Source organism: Coregonus clupeaformis, unplaced genomic scaffold (genome assembly GCF_020615455.1).
Source record: "Coregonus clupeaformis isolate EN_2021a unplaced genomic scaffold, ASM2061545v1 scaf0005, whole genome shotgun sequence".
Classification (NCBI taxonomy): Eukaryota; Metazoa; Chordata; class Actinopteri; order Salmoniformes; family Salmonidae; genus Coregonus; species Coregonus clupeaformis.
The window spans coordinates 732,207-748,576 of NW_025533460.1; the positions used below are offsets into that span (position 1 = coordinate 732,207).

Genomic DNA, 16,370 nt, shown 5'->3' on the forward strand with positions numbered 1-16,370 from the left:
CGTTTCCATTAACTTCTCCAGTGATTTTGTGTCGACACTTAGAAAGTTTGCATTGAAAATAAACGTGACAATTGGCTGATCGGGTGCGTTACCATTTAACTAACTTGTTAAAAAAAACAGCTGGACATAATGATGTCACACACAAACAATTAAAGCGTTGAATAAAAATGTAGTGGTTGAACTGTTTCCATTACCCATTTAGGCTAATTGCGCATTAATACATTGGCGAGAGCCTGTATGTCCTCCCACCTATCTGTTTCATGTCTCAGGTAGCCCGCGAAAGCCAGGGTGGATAGAATGCAATAACTGACTAATATTTGCCATATTCTAATAATTCTCATGTGCCAACCAATAGTTTATATACACTACATGACCAAAAGTATGTTGACACCTGCTCATCGAACATCTCATTCCAAAATCATGGGCATTAATATGTAGTTGGTCCCCCCCCCCCCTTGCGGCTATAACAGCCTCTACTCTTATGGGAAGGCTTTCCACTAGATGTTGGAACATTGCTGCGGGGACTTGCTTCCATTTAGCCACGAGCATTCATGAGGTCGGGCACTGATGTTGGGCGATTAGGCCTGGCTCGCAGTCTGTGTTCCAATTCATCCCAAAGGTGTGCAGGCCAGTCAAGTTCTTCCACACCGATCTCGACAATCCACTTCTGTATGGACCTCGCTTTGTGCACAGGGGCATTGTCATGCTGAACCAGGAAAGGAAAGGGCCTTCCCCAAACTGTTGCCACAAAGTTGGAAGCACAGAATCGTCTATAATGTAATTGTATGCTGTAGCATTAAGATTTCCCTTCACTGGAACTAAGGGGCCTAGCCCGAACCATGAAACAGCCCAAGACCATTATTCCTCTTCCACCAAACTTTACAGTTGGCAAAATGCATTGGGGAAGGTAGCGTTCTCCTGGCATCCACCAAACCCAGATTCGCCCGTTGGACTGCCAGAGGGTGAAACTGTGTTTCATCACTCCAGAGAACGCATTTCAACTGCTCCGGAGTCCAATGGCGGTGAGCTTTACACCACTCCAGCCGACGCTTGGCTTTGCGCATGGTGATCTTAGGCTTGTGTGCGGCTGCTCGGCCATGGAAACCCATTTCATGAAGCTCCCGACTAACAGTTATTGTGCTGACGTTGCTTCCAGAGGCAGTTTGGAACTCGGTAGTGAGTGTTGCAACCGAGGACTGATTACTTTCACGTGCTTCAGTGGTCCCATTCTGTGAACTTGTGTTGTCTACCACTTGGCGGCTGAGCCATTGTTGCTCCTAGACGTTTCCACTTCACAATAACAGCACTTACAGTTGACTGTGGCAGCTCTTACAGGGCAGATATTTGATAAACTGACTTGCTGGAAAGGTGGCATCCTATGACGGTGCCACGTTGAAAGTCACTGAGCTCTTCAGTAAGGCCATTCATTCTACTGCCAATGTTTGTCTATGGAGATTACATGGCTGTGTGCTCGATTTTATACACCTGTCAGCAATGGGTATGGCTGAAATAGAGGAATCCACTCATTTGAAGGGGTGTCCATATACTTTTGTATATATTGTTGTGTACATCATTGGTGCCAACTTATCGCCACGGACCGTGCCATAGTGAAACTATCTCCTGTAGGCTATATCTGAAATACATGGATGGTGAAACTTGTTGGCCAACCAGAAAAGCAAGGTGAAGGAATTCAGGCATTCGTGAAAGTCTGGACAATCCTTGTCCTGCAAATAATTTTATTTATTTTATAGTGTTTTTCTTCTTTCTTTTTTTTTTTTGCAAGCAGTAAGCAATTAGAATTCAATGTGGAGTGGAGCTTAATAGTTAGATGATGACATCACGTGCCCCACGTACCTTCGCAATTATTATTTATTTCGAAAAACAGTATCCATCTTCATTTGTCTCAAACGTTTGACAAAATAAAATTCCACCCCTGTAGAACAGATCAAACTGTATGATCTTTAGAAAATGTCTTCTATATCTGCCGTTTCCATTACACCTCGCAATGATTTGAGACATTGCTTTTGTCAAATAAAGCTGGATCACTGGAAACCTGCCAATTTAAATAATCCCCCAAAGACGTCTTGTACATATCACAACAAAAATTGATCAGGAATGGCATTCATAGACAACAAAAGGAACATGCTGACATCAAGCTTTATCTTAACACTGAATTAAGAAAATATGAAGTAATGTTGAAAATCTGCAGAATTTACCATGAGAATTCAATCACATACAGTGAGGGAAAAAAGTATTTGATCCCCTGCTGATTTTGTACGTTTGCCCATTGACAAAGAAATGATCAGTCTATAATTTTAATGGTAGGTTTATTTGAACAGTGAGAGACAGAATAACAACAACAAAATCCAGAAAAACACATGTCAAAAATGTTAGAAATTGATTTGCATTTTAATGAGGGAAATAAGTATTTGACACACTCTCAATCAAAAAGATTTGTCTCCCAGGTGTCTTTTATACAGGTAACAAGATGAGCTTAGGAGCACACTCTTAACGGGAGTGCTCCTAATCTCAGCTTGTTACCTGTATAAAAGACACTGTCCACAGAAGCAATCAATCAATCAGATTCCAAACTCTCCACCATGGCCAAGACCAAAGAGCTCTCCAAGGATGTCAGGGACAAGATTGTAGACCTACACAAGGCTGGAATGGGCTACAAGACCATCGCCAAGCAGCTTGGTGAGAAGGTGACAACAGTTGGTGCGATTATTCGCAAATGGAAGAAACACAAAAGAACTGTCAATCTCCCTCGGCCTGGGGCTCCATGCAAGATCTCACCTCGTGGAGTTGCAATGATCATGAGAACGGTGAGGAATCAGCCCAGAACTACACGGGAGGATCTTGTCAATGATCTCAAGGCAGCTGGGACCATAGTCACCAAGAAAACTGGTAACACACTACGCCATGAAGGACTGAAATCCTGCAACGCCCGCATGGTCCCCCTGCTCAAGAAAGCACATATACATGCCCGTCTGAAGTTTGCCAATGAACATCTGAATGATTCAGAGGAGAACTGGGTGAAAGTGTTGTGGTCAGATGAGACCAAAATGGAGCTCTTTGGCATCAACTCAACTCGCCGTGTTTGGAGGAGGAGGAATGCTGCCTATGACCCCAAAAACACCATCCCCACCGTCAAACATGGAGGTGGAAACATTATGCTTTGGGGGTGTTTTTCTGCTAAGGGGACAGGACAACTTCACCGCATCAAAGGGACGATGGACGGGGCCATGTACCGTCAAATCTTGGGTGAGAACCTCCTTCCCTCAGCCAGGGCATTGAAAATGGGCCGTAGATGGGTATTCCAGCATGACAATGACCCGAAACACACGGCCAAGGCAACAAAGGAGTGGCTCAAGAATAAGCACATTAAGGTCCTGGAGTGGCCTAGCCAGTCTCCAGACCTTAATCCCATAGAAAATCTGTGGAGGGAGCTGAAGGTTCGAGTTGCCAAACGTCAGCCTCGAAACCTTAATGACTTGGAGAAGATCTGCAAAGAGGAGTGGGACAAAATCCCTCCTGAGATGTGTGCAAACCTGGTGGCCAACTACAAGAAACATCTGACCTCTGTGATTGCCAACAAGGGTTTTGCCACCAAGTACTAAGTCATGTTTTGCAGAGGGCTCAAATACTTTTTTCCCTCATTAAAATGCAAATCAATTTATAACATTTTTGACATGCATTTTTCTGGATTTTTTTGTTATTCTGTCGTCTCTCACTGTTCAAATAAACCTACCATTAAAATTATAGACTGATCATTTCTTTGTCAGTGGGCAAACATACAAAATCAGCAGGGGATCAAATACTTTTTTCCCCTCACTGTAACCATTAGGACATAAAACATCCTATAGATAGGTGTGAGTGAAAAAGAGTACTGACTTTTCAGGTACAGCTGCCTCTTCTACGGCCTCTTCTGCAGGTGTTTCATTGATTTCCTCCTCTTTAGGATCGTCCTGTAAATACACACCAAGCACGTAATCTCCACAAATCCTCCTCAAATTGAAAATATTCTGAAATATTGTAATAGTAAAATATTCCTACCTCCAACTCTCCCAATACCTCCTCTTCATTCACCTCATCTTCTGGAACATAACATGCTAAATATATATTTTCCTCACATTGTCAAGCCAAGTTGGCTGTAAAAACAATCATGTTTATCTGAGCATTGTACAGAAAATAATGCATACTTCACCTGTCAGAGTGAATAATGCTACATACAGTGCATTCGGAAAGTATTCAGACCCCTAGACTTTTTCCACATTTTGTTACGTTACAGCCTTATTCTAAAATTGATTAAATAGTTTTTTCCCCCCTCATCAATCTACACACAATACCTCATACTGACAAAGCAAAAACAAGTTTTAATAAATTTTAGCAAATGTGAAAACTGAAATAACATTTACATAAGTATTCAGACCCTTTACTCTGAACTTTGTTGAAGAACCTTTGGCAGCGATTACATGTTGTGTATAGATCTGCAATCTATACACAACACCCCATAATGACAAAACAAAAACAGGGTTTTAGACATTTTTGCAAATAAAAAATAACACCTTATTTACATAAGTATTCAGACCCTTTGCTATGAGACTCGAAATTGAGCTCAGGTGCATCCTGTTTCCATTGATCATCCTTAAGACGTTTCTACAACTTGATTGGACATGATTTGGAAGGCACACACCTGTCTATATAAGGTCCCACAGAATTTGAATACTAGAATGGACATTAACCTTCTTGTGACTGTCTGAAGGTCAGCCATTTTGGTCAGCAAAAACCATGCCATGAGGTCGAAGGAATTGTCCATAGAGCTCCGAGACAGGATTGTATCGAGGCACAGATCTGGGGAAGGGTACCAAAAAATGTCTGCAGCATTGAAGGTCCCCAAGAACACAGTGGCCTCCATCATTCTTAAATGGAAGAAGTTTGTAACCACCAAGACTCTTCCTAGAGCTGGCCGCCCAGCCAAACTGAGCAATCAGGGAAGAAGGGCCTTGGTCAGGGAGGTGACCAAGGACCCGTTGGTCACTCTGACAGAGTTCCAGAGTTCCTCTGTGGAGATGGAAGAACCTTCCACAAGGACAACCATCTCTGCAGCACTCCACCAATCAGGACTTTATGGTAGAGTGGCCAGACGGAAGCCACTCCTCAGTAAAAGGCACATGACAGCCTGCTTGGGGTTTGCCAAAAGGAACCTAAAGGACTCTCAGAACATGAGAAACAAGATTCTCTGGTCTGGTGAAACCAAGATTGAACTCTTTGTTCTGAATGCCAAGCGTCACGTCTGAAGGAAACCTGGCACCATCCCTACGGTGAAGCATGGTGGTTGCAGCATCATGCTGTGGGGATGTTTTTCAGCGGCAGGGACTGGGAGACTAGCCAGGATCGAGGGAAAGATTCACGGAGCAAAGTACAGAGATCCTTGATGAAAACCTGCTCCAGACCGCTCAGGACCTCAGACTGGGGCAAAGGTTCACCTTCCAACAGGACAACGACCCTAAGCACACAGCCAAGACAACAGAGGAGTGGCTTCAGGACAAGCTTGGCACACAAATACAGGTGTGCCAAGCTTGTAGCGTCATACCCAAGAAGACTTGAGGCTAATCGCTGCCAAAGGTGCTTCAATAAAGTACTGAGTAAAGGGTCTGAATACTTAGGTAAATGTAATATTAGCGTTTTTTTTAACAAAATGTGGAATGGGGTCTGAATACTTTCCGAATGGACATCTATCAAACCAAGGTTCAGTTATTGGAGAAATCAAGACATTTCATAACAACATCCAAATAAGAATAAGTATTATATTGCAGTAGTTTTTTTTAAGGTGAGTTCAGAAACAAAACAATAGAATAAGTAGAGCTGAGGGAAAGTGTTTGTTATTGAGCAAAAACAAGAAACCACAGATAGACATACCGACACCTAAAATGATAATCCATGCTGCTAATAGTGTAACAGATGGAACTGAAGTGAACTCCCATCTCAACATTCACAGGGCAGGGGAACATTCTGCATTCGTACAAGGCAAAAAATCATACACATTTACATTTCACAATCAGTGCTATTAAGAAATTAGTAGGTGTTAGTGCAAGAAAGACAAGTCCGCCATACCATGCTCCTCAAGGTATGCCTGCAACCTTCCAATAAGGTCACCTTTGTTTCCTTTCACATCCAATCCCCTCACAGAACACTCCTGCTTGAGCTCAGCCAACTGAAGGTGAAGGTAGGGTCAACAAATGTAATAGACTTTGTTAGTGGAGAGAGTATGCATACAATACAGTAGTAAATTAACATTGATTAACTTTATATATATTTTTTTTAAAGGTCAACTACAACCAACGAACCAAATCAGTCCTATAATAAAGGCACATGGCTACCACATGAGTAAACATTACTGGCACACAACTCAATGCAGCAATTTGACAACAGACCAAGCTTGGACTAAAGTACGGATAGTGACATGTACAATAACTTGCCTTATATTGTGTTACAGGGGCAGTTTTGCCAATAATGTAGCCTAACAGCTAGCTATTCAACCAATAATAACGAGCTTAGTAAAAGCAAGCTAGCTAACGTTAGCTATCGAGTAAACTTGACTTGTACACTAGCTAGCGTTACCAGAAAATTAATAATTTGAAGGTAAAATGTATTTAGCTAGCTAAGTTAATTCGTACGTGCTTGTTAGACGGTCATGTCTAGATGGGCTACTGCTTTTTTTTCTAAATTTGACGTCAAAAGTTGATTTTTTTAGTTGGCTAACCCTCACGCTTTTCCTAGCCTTAACCTAATTATCATAGCCCGCTGCGTAAGTTCTCCTAAACCTTCTACGAAAAGTCAATTTTGACAAAAGATATATCCAGTTAACTACTGTAACGTTAGCTAGTTAGCACACCATCCGTTAACTTTTAGCTAACGTTAGCTTCCATTTCCAGGCATATCACACCGCACTACATTACCTAGTGTTGTAAACCGTAAAATACGCATATTTTCGATCAATTATACATTTTACATAAAACTTGATTATAAAGAAGTCCGTATATATTTAATTGTATTCATTTTTAAACTGTTTTCTCACCTTCAATTTATGGATTTCAACGTCGGCCATCTTGTTTGTATCGAAGAGCGGAAAAAAATATCCAATGCGGTATTGCGTTTTACTGAAAGGCGTAATAAAACGACCGATGATTGGTTGTACGCAACTTGTCTACTCTCTTGTGAAATGGTATAAATGTTGAAAAAGTTTGGTAGTGCTGCCATCTGCCGACACTTTACTAGAAGATTGCTGGCAACAATTTAATAACGTTTTTTTTGCCGACGTTTACTGACACGGGTCATATTCAACGGGTGTTGCGCCTTCGTAAATTCATTGGTTATTCTGCGCTCTGGCACACTCAGACAAGAGTGCTCTGAAATCGTGGTAGATAGCAGAGTGAATTTAAGAACGCACCCTAGGAAAGCTGTGAGAGCTATTATATGATATAATATCAGTACTTGTTGCATTGCCAACTTGTCTAAGTCCTATCATAAACTGATTTGAGCCAGTGTATGGCTGTGGATTGACTGCATTGTTTGAATGGAATATTGGCAGTTAATTACAAACATTTATGGAATAATTTCTCTAAAACTGTCTGGCTAGATAGCTAACACACATACAGTCATGGTCAAAAGTTTTGAAAATGACACAAATAATAATTTTCAAAGTCTGCTGCCTCAGTTTTGATGATGGCAATTTGCATATACTCCAGAATGTAATGAAGAGTGATCAGATGAATTGCAAAGTAGTCTTTGCCATGAAAATGAACTTAATCCCAAAAAAACATTTCCACTGCATTTCAGCCTGCCACAAAAGGACCAGCTGCCATCATGTCAGTGATTCTCTCGTTAAAACAGGTGAGAGTGTTGACGAGGACAAGGCTGGAGATCACTCTGTCATGCTGATTGAGTTAGAATAACAGACTGGAAGCTTTAAAAGGAGGGTGGTGCTTGAAATCGAAGAGCTTGCCAAAAGTTGCCACAGGCTCAAGGAGGCACAGGATTGTGAATGTTAACCCACGTATAGTACCTGTAAATATTCAGGAGTTACAAAATTATATGAATTGAAAAGGCAATAGAAGAATTGGAACAAGTTTCTTTATGTATAATCATTAAACATTTATAAAATTGGCATAACAAGTCTGATAAAATCTAAACACACACAACCCCTCCCCCCATCCCAAACCATGTTAACCCCTTCAATACAAATTGAATGCTGAAACAATTGTGGAGTTTTCCAATCCATTCTCCATTACATAACAAGCACTCATAGCTGTAGAGAAAAAAAACTCACAGGACATCTAATTTATAAAATGCTGCTTTTGGCTGCCGGAATGATTTTTGGAACGGCACCCATATTTCCCTGTGATCTCTCCCATCTCCTGGACTGTACTATTCAGGTGTGGATAAGAGCTGGGGCAGTCCTTATGCTCAGAGGTATCTCATGGAAAGACCCTGGGCTATGTATTGTCCCTGTCAGTCTGCATGTCTCACAGTCGTAGGTGTGGCATTGGCATGGTGACATCGCGGAAGAACCGATGGACGAGGGCATTTTTAGCAGATATCCTCTTGTTTGGGTCATAGGTCAGCATTTGCTGGAAGAATAATAAATACATCATAAGAAGGGACATAATCTATTAAAAATGTTTAAATCGGCCAGTGACAGCAAAGTGTGAAGCTCTGAGCAGTAATTTCAATTCATTATATTTTATTAACCTTATTGGTACCAGCCCAATCCGAAAACATAATTAAAGTGGTCAATGTGGTTAGAGTTCTCACCCCGAGCAGCTCTCTCCCGTCCTCATCCAGAGGGGGCACCACTTTGGACAGCTCCTGCCGGGCCCACTTTGGGAAGGAGGGCTTGTAGTCGGGCATGGAGGTGACCCCTGGCCAGGCCGCCTCATCTGGAGTACCCAGGGTACGGAAGATTCGGAACAGCTGATCGATCTCGGAGTCGCCTGGAAACAAGGCCCTCCTAGTGATCTGAAGAACGAATTGGAAGGTTTGGAGTGAGACCTTGCTTCATTAACGTTAAAGCTGCAAAATATTATAGCCAGATAATAGATTTACCATTTCAGCAAAGATGCACCCCAAACTCCAGATGTCAACAGCTGTAGAGTAGTATTTGCAGCCCAAGAGAATTTCTGGAGCTCGGTACCATAGAGTTACCACCTGAGAAATGTTAATACATGTTAGTTTCCCTATCATGGGCTCAGAAATCATTTGAGATGCTTACAGGAGCATAACAAGTGAAACACTAAAACACTCATATTGCTAGCCATTGACCAACTAAAAACCACACAGCAAAATACTGTGTGGTATGTATTCTGTATGGTGAGTGTATGCCTCACCTCATGAGTGTAGGTGCGGACAGGCACCCCGAAGGCCCTAGCCAGGCCGAAGTCAGCCAGCTTGATCTCCCCCTGGGCGTTGATGAGCAGGTTCTGGGGCTTCAGGTCCCGATGGAGAACCCTGTGGGAGTGACAGAAGGCCAGGCCCTGTAGCAGCTGGAACAGGTAACTCTGCAAACACACACACCATAATTAGATTCATAGGGAGACAGACAGTCACACAACCTGGTAGGTTTCCATATTGTTCTCATTTCAGGTGACAAAATGTATGTAGCATTGGCATACAAATCCAGACAACAGTTGTGCTGTGACCTGGTAATAAACAAAACCACAACATTACACATACAGAAACATTGTGTTAGTTGGTAAATATTCAAACAATTGCCATACATGTACTTTTCACTTGGGTCTTTCACCTTGATAGCATTGCAAAGTAGTTAGATGATATGCCCACCTGACAAAAGACCCAAGTGGGATCGAAACATTGTTTTGATGCATGTCTCAAATCACAGTGGGAGCACTGTGGTCCTGTATGGCTCAGTTGTTAAGAGCATGGCACTTGCAACTTCAGGGTTGTGCATTCAATTCCTGGGGCCACCCATACGTAAAATATATGCATGCATGACTAAGTTGCTTTGGATAAAAGTGTCTACTAAATGGCATCACTCGTTCCTTTATAGACCTATTGTTTTTTTTGTTCAGTCAAAACAAGTTGGGTGTGCAGTGCAGTATGTGCGTACCTTGACAAGTGGCAGAGCGATACCAGAGACAGAGGAGGAGTCCATGAACTTCTTGAGGTCCTGATGAAGGAATTCAAAAACCAGGTACAGTTTGTTCTCTGTGTGGATGACATCACGGAGCCTGTCGGTGTTAAAATACATAGAGATGTCAATGTAAGCACAATTTAACAGAAAGCTGGTGTTTAACATAACATGTAGCTCAATGGTACATACTCGACAATATTTGGGTGGCTGAGCTCTTTGAGGAGGGATATCTCTCGGATGGCAGTGCTTGGTACTCCCTCTGTTTCCCTAAGAAGAAGGCATAATATCACACAATATCATCCCTTTCTTCACAAAGACAGCAAAATTAATTTCAACATTGCATGGGGCCCATCCACTATCGTTTAATGTGTATAACATGGTGCACAGTTAATAATACCTCCCATTCTACATGTGAGTTCTACTTCTAAATAGCTGGATCTTCTTATGAGAAGATAACGTTACAGTCCGTGTGACCAATGCCATAAAATAGCAGTAGCTGTCAAGACAGTGACTTGTTTGTCATACAAAGCTTTATAGCTAGCTAAGCTATCCAGCTAGTTAGCTAGCATAACACGTCCTACTTTCAAGACTTACTGGTTATCAATTCAGGTCAAGTAACTAACAGTTAGCTAGCTAACTAGGTAGCGACATAACTTACTAGGTAGCGACATAGCTAACTAGGTAGCGACATAGCTAACTACTGTATGTTAGCTAACTAGTAAGCAACTGAGGAGCCAGCTACTTGCCAGGGTGACAATTAGCTGGCTAACGATAGCCAGCTAACCTAGCTGTCAGTCAGACACCACTTACGTGTCTAGTCTGATTTTCTTGAGGGCAACAGTCTCTCCAGTGACTCTGTTCTTTGCCTTGTACACCACTCCGTACGTCCCTTCTCCAATCTTTTCCACTTTCTGAAACGATTCCATGACACACAAGTTCTGTTCGGGTTAGCTAGCTAGAAAGCTAGCATCTAATACAAACCGCTGTATTTTTTAAAACAAAGAAAAACGTTAGCTAGCTAGCTAACAGCAGTAGCTGCCTCAACTTCAAGCTAACGTTAGTATGCGAACTAACTAAACTTTTGTGAATAAATCTGCAACTTTGTAACGTTGCCTCCAACTTGTCTCGCCAGGAACAACTTGGAGCGGGAACACATCAGGATTATCCCACAATAAATAAAAGGAGTCAGTTGAGCGGGTTGTAACACTTTCGACTCGAAACAAAAGTAACAGAACCCGCCAGTTCCCGCGTTGTCTATGCCACGCCTCCGACGAACTAGAGAACCGCCTCATTTTCAATATACGACCAATCACTGACAGCCCAATGATACAAAAAATCACGACTGACACGCCCATTCAGCACAGAAACGAACGGTGAATGGGTGGAACATTGGACCAAAGACATTACAGTATGAAGACTGGCAGAAACTGCTTCTCCAATAGAAACCCCCGACCCCCGACTTGTAGGAGACGAGGTCATGGTGACGTTAGCTAGCTAAACTCATGCGCAGAAACACGCAATCGGGTCTAACGGTCGTCTCGCGCCAAACTGCGCATGTGCAGGCCGTCAAATCAATGGCACTCCTTCGATATAAAGTTGTTTTTGACGAAAATTAAAAACGTGTCAATTTGTCACTTTCACGAGGTTGGAGTAATAACATGTTCAACTACTGAAGACATTGGCTTGAATCTAGGTTGTGCCTTTAGATTTCGAGAAAAGTAACAATTTAGGAACTAAGGAATAATTTTTCACGTCTCTCATTGACTTCTCAAACGCCGGCCTGGTCTGTTTCTTAAGCTTTCCCGGAAGTCTTACGATGTTGCAACTCTGGGTTTAGAAACTCTGTGATTGGACCCTCTTTTTCAGTCAGAATCAGCTGCGATTATGCCATAGAGATCCTATTAAATTACTAGAGGGGATATGTCACGATCCCTCAAAGTTCCAGAATGGGTCGAAAATGGCAGCTATCTTCGTCAGGGAGAAGTCCAAAACCAGTCTAATTGGAATGAATGTCAGTAGAGGCATAGGTGATGCATTTCCTGCTTTTACTTATGCAGGAAAATACAAGTAAGGCATGTGATGTATCAGATATTGTGTAATAGAATTATAGTAAACCTAAAACATAGTAATATAATTATAAATACCGTTTATACGGGTTTTATACACATTTTCTGTAGAAATAGCCTCTAAAATATATGTAAACAGACCATTAATGTCTCATGTTTTATTTTCTGGGGGTGTATTCGTAAATTCACTCTGGACTGCCAGAGTGCGCGCAGAGTGCGCTTGTAAATTCAGAGCGTTGTCAGATTGTCTTTAAGAGTGTGTTCGTAAATTCAAACTGGAGTGTCAGAGTGCCCTCTGGGCGTTCGTAAATTCAGAGCATTGTCAGATTGTCCGTTTGTAAATTCAGAGCGTTTCGCTCTCTGAGTGTTCAGAGCGCACGCTGGACGCACTGGCCAAGGAGTTGGGTTGATCCGAGTGTTCTGACCTCACAACAGCATACAAGCACCCAAGCTAATTGGCTACAGTTGGCTAGCTTGCTAGCTACTTCCAGAAACAAATTAGAGAACACCTCACTCTGACCATTTTACTCGCCCTAGCAGATGTGGTTAGGCTGTTTTCATGTTATCTAGGGGGTTGGTGACTGTAACTGTGCTGCTGGCAACAATTTAATAACGTTTTTTTTTGCCGACGTTTACTGATACGGGTCATATTCAACGGGTGTTGCGCCTTCGTAAATTCATTGGTTATTCTGCGCTCTGGCACACTCAGACAAGAGTGCTCTGAAATCGTAGTAGATAGCCCTCCGGAAGTCCATAATGCCGGAAGACCTGTTGGAACAGGACCTCAGCCACCTGGAGAGCAGAAGGAAGACCAGTTAATGGCAAAAAACTGCATGATTTGGAGAACCGATCTACGACCACCATGACTGTGGTGACACCGTCAGAACGTGGAAGGTCGGTGACAAAGTCTATGGACAGGTGTGACCAAGGTTGCTGAGGCACTGGGAGAGGAACTAGTTTGCCTGCTGGGGCGTTCCGAGGTGTCTTCGTTTGGGCACATACGGAACAGGAGTTGACATAGCGGGAGACATCAGAAGCCAAGGTGGGTCACCAGTATTTTGGGGCTAGAGAATGCAGGGTGCGCGTACTACCAGAGTGCCCTGCCGTAAGGGTGGTGTGCGCCCAGATCAGCAGGCTGTCACGGACACTGGTGGATACATACACGTGCCCCAGAGGGGCGTTGGCAGGCGCTGGGTCCTCCTGAGCCGCCAGGCGTATGTCTTCGTCCACATCCCAAATGACAGGTGCAACGATGAGAGACGAGGGCAGGATCCCCCAGATCCTTCCTTTTTTCCAGTATGATGCATCCTGGAGAGTGCGTTGGCTTTCACATTCTGGGATCCTGGGCGGTAGGACAGAATGAATTGAAAGCGAGTAAGAAATTGGGCCCACCTGGCTTGAGTTCGCTGCCCGTCTGTGCTCCAAATTCCGGTGGTCAGTAAGAATCCGGAATGGATGGACTGCGCCCTCCAGCCAGTGTCTCCATTCCTCCAGAGTGAGGACCACCGCCAACAGCTCCCTGTCTCCAACTCCATAGTTCCTCTCTGCGGGGGTAAGCTTTTTTTGAGAAAAAGGCACAGGGATACATTTTCTCTGGCTTGCCGTGCCGCTGGGAGAGGACCGCACCCACACCCTCCTCCGATGCGTCAACCTCCAGGATGAAAGGACGAGATGGATCTGGGTGTTTTAGGATGGGCGCTGTGGTGAACCTCTCCTTCAGCCTCTTGAAGGCAGCGTCAGCCTCAGGGTTCCAGGCCAGCTTCTGAGGCCCACCCTTTAGGAGAGAGGTGAGCGGGGCAGCTATGGAGCTGAAGTAGCTGATGAAACGGCAGTAGAAATTGGCGAAGCCCAGGAAGCTCTGTAGGCTCTTAATGGTGTTGGGGACTGGCCATGACCTGACTGCATCCGTCTTCACTCCTTCCATGAACACCCCTTGAGGACTGATCCTGTATCCCAGGAAGGAGATGGCCTGTTGGTGGAATTCGCATGTCTCTCCCTTCACCAACAGGCTGTGTTCCCGGAGGCGGGGTAGGACAGCTTGGACGTCCCTGACGTGCTTGAGTTGATCAGGATATCATCGATGTACACCACCATCTGTCTACTCAGCATGTCCCGGAACACGTCATTGACGAAGGACTGGAACACAGAAGGTGCATTGGCGAGGCCGTAGGGCATGACGCAGTATTCATAGTGGCCTGAGGTAGTGCTGAATGCCGTCTTCCCCTCGTCTCCTTCCCGGTTTCGGATCAGGTTGTAGGCACTCCTCAGGTCCAACTTGGTAAAGTAGCGGGCCCCTCGTAGCTGCTAGATGGCCGACGGAACCAGAGGGAGGGGATACCGGTACTTGGTGGTGACTGCGTTCAGCCCCCTGTAGTCAATGCATGGTCTCAGTCCTCCGTCTTTTTTGGCCACGGAGAAGAAGCTGGCAGAGGCAGGAGAAATAGAGCGTCTGATGAACCCCTGTTTCAGGGTCTCCGCCACATACTTCTCCATGGCCTCAGTCTCCGCCATGGGAAGGGGGTAAATGCAACTCTTCGGGGGGTGTTGTCCCTCCAGCAGGTCAATGGTGCAGTCCCAGGGCCTGTGAGGAGGGAGACATGTAGCCTTTGATGAAGAGAAAACATCGGAGAGATCTGTGTACTCATGTGGAATGTTGGGCTGGAGGGCGGACTCCGGACTCTCCACTGACGTGGAACGACAAACCACCGGCAGGCAGGTCTTCCAGCATGAGGTGGACCAGGCTGTGATCCTCTTGGTAATCCAATTGATGGTGGGGTTGTGTAGTCTGAGCCAGGGCAATCCCAAGACGATTCGGTGAAGGGGTGACGTGACGATGTGGAATGACAACTCCTCGTGGTGCTCCGGTAGTGTGGGAATGGTGATTGGGAGAGTGACGTGCGTAATGGTGCCTGATCCAAGGGGTTTATTGTCTAGTGAGGTGACGTGTAGCGGAGATGGCAGTGGCACGGTGGGCAACCCCCATTCAGAGACCAGCTCCCTATCTATAAGGTTCCCCGCTGATCCGGAATTTATCATTGCAGTAGAAATGGAAGAGAAGGAATAACCAGTCACCGTTATGGGAACTAAAAACAATGGTTTTGTGATAGGAGATGATGTAACACTCACGGAGTGAGATAGGATAGGGAGCCGCCAGGAGATCTGTGGTCCGAGGTGGTGTAGGGGGTGCTGCCCACTTCCATGGTTGAGGACTCGGAAGCAGGGCGGCTTCCATAGCTCAGATGGGGTGAGCGTGGAGGCTCCGGGAGGTGTTGGGAACGCCGTCTCTCTCTCAACATGTCGTCATGGACATGGTGACGAGGTTTATCAAGGTCCATCTCATTGTCCCGACATGCGAGTTCCGTGTTAATGTCCTCCCGTAAGCCTCTCCTGAAGGCCGTGCGCAGAGCACGCTCATTCCAGCCGGAAGACGCCGCCACCGTGCGAAAGCTCAGAGCGTACTCGGACGTGGGCCCCTCTCTCTGTTGTAGATGGAGGAGACGCTCACCCCCGTCCTTTTCCTCCGTGGGATGATCAAACACCGCCCTGAACCAAGCGAGGAAGGTGGGGTAAAGAAGCCCCACTGCCTCCTCTCCTTCCCAGACTGCCGTGGCCCAATCCGGCGCCTTTCCTTTAAAGTAGCGAAATTACCAGCGATATCCTGGCTTGGTCAGATGGATATGCCCCAGGCTGACGCGCCAGATAAAGTGAAACCTGTAGCAGGAAGCCGTCACAGCGCTCCGGTAGGGCGAGGGTTCCCGCAGAAGTGGGTGATAGCACGGTAACAGGTGGATTGGATGCACTTGCCGCTCCCTGAGGTGAAACCGGAGCGCTGGGCAGATTATGCAGAGTTTGGAGCACTTCCTGCATGGTGGCGTTCAACTGGGCAAGCTGCTGCTGGTGCTGATCGAGGCACTGGGAAACTCCTGCTGCATCCATTTTCATGTGGTGTGTGATTCTGCGACGAGTACTGATATACGAAGAGGCAGGACGCAGACGCAGGAATTAACAAGGTCAAGGTTTACTTAATAATGAGAAAGAGCATACCAAAGAGAGAGTAAACGACACAACGCTAAACAATCACACACAACACAGTACTGAACAGTCCAGGGCTAAATAGGGGTGGTGATGAGATGATGAGGTGCAGGTGCGCT

At 44.9% G+C, this 16,370-nt stretch overlaps 2 protein-coding genes across 7 annotated transcripts in view; both read right to left on the reverse strand.

The window, feature by feature from the left end:
• The window catches only part of LOC121577828 (SAP domain-containing ribonucleoprotein), a 56,699-nt gene extending 49,492 nt beyond the window's left edge, over positions 1–7,207 (reverse strand). The window contains exons 1-4 of one of the 6 annotated variants that reach the window (XM_041891750.2): positions 7,082–7,207; positions 6,160–6,217; positions 4,057–4,112; positions 3,895–3,968 (exon numbers count right to left, since the gene is read on the reverse strand). In XM_041891750.2, the coding sequence (XP_041747684.1) occupies positions 3,895–3,968; positions 4,057–4,112; positions 6,160–6,217; positions 7,082–7,111 (218 nt within the window). In that variant the 5' untranslated portion in view covers positions 7,112–7,207. Of the gene's footprint in view, positions 1–3,894; positions 3,969–4,056; positions 4,113–6,117; positions 6,218–7,081 lie in introns of all 6 variants that reach the window. The other 5 variants (XM_041891752.2, XM_041891751.2, XM_041891749.1 and 2 more) reach the window with 5 other exon arrangements.
• A 909-nt stretch (positions 7,208–8,116) lies between these two features.
• Positions 8,117–11,409, reverse strand: cdk2 (cyclin-dependent kinase 2). The gene is made up of 7 exons (XM_041891753.2): positions 10,964–11,409; positions 10,343–10,420; positions 10,130–10,250; positions 9,390–9,560; positions 9,109–9,210; positions 8,818–9,021; positions 8,117–8,633 (listed from the first exon to the last, which is right to left on the reverse strand). Exons 1-7 carry the CDS (start codon positions 11,077–11,079, stop codon positions 8,529–8,531), a joined length of 897 nt encoding a protein of 298 aa, XP_041747687.1. The 5' UTR covers positions 11,080–11,409; the 3' UTR covers positions 8,117–8,528.
• Positions 11,410–16,370: the final 4,961 nt, after the last annotated feature.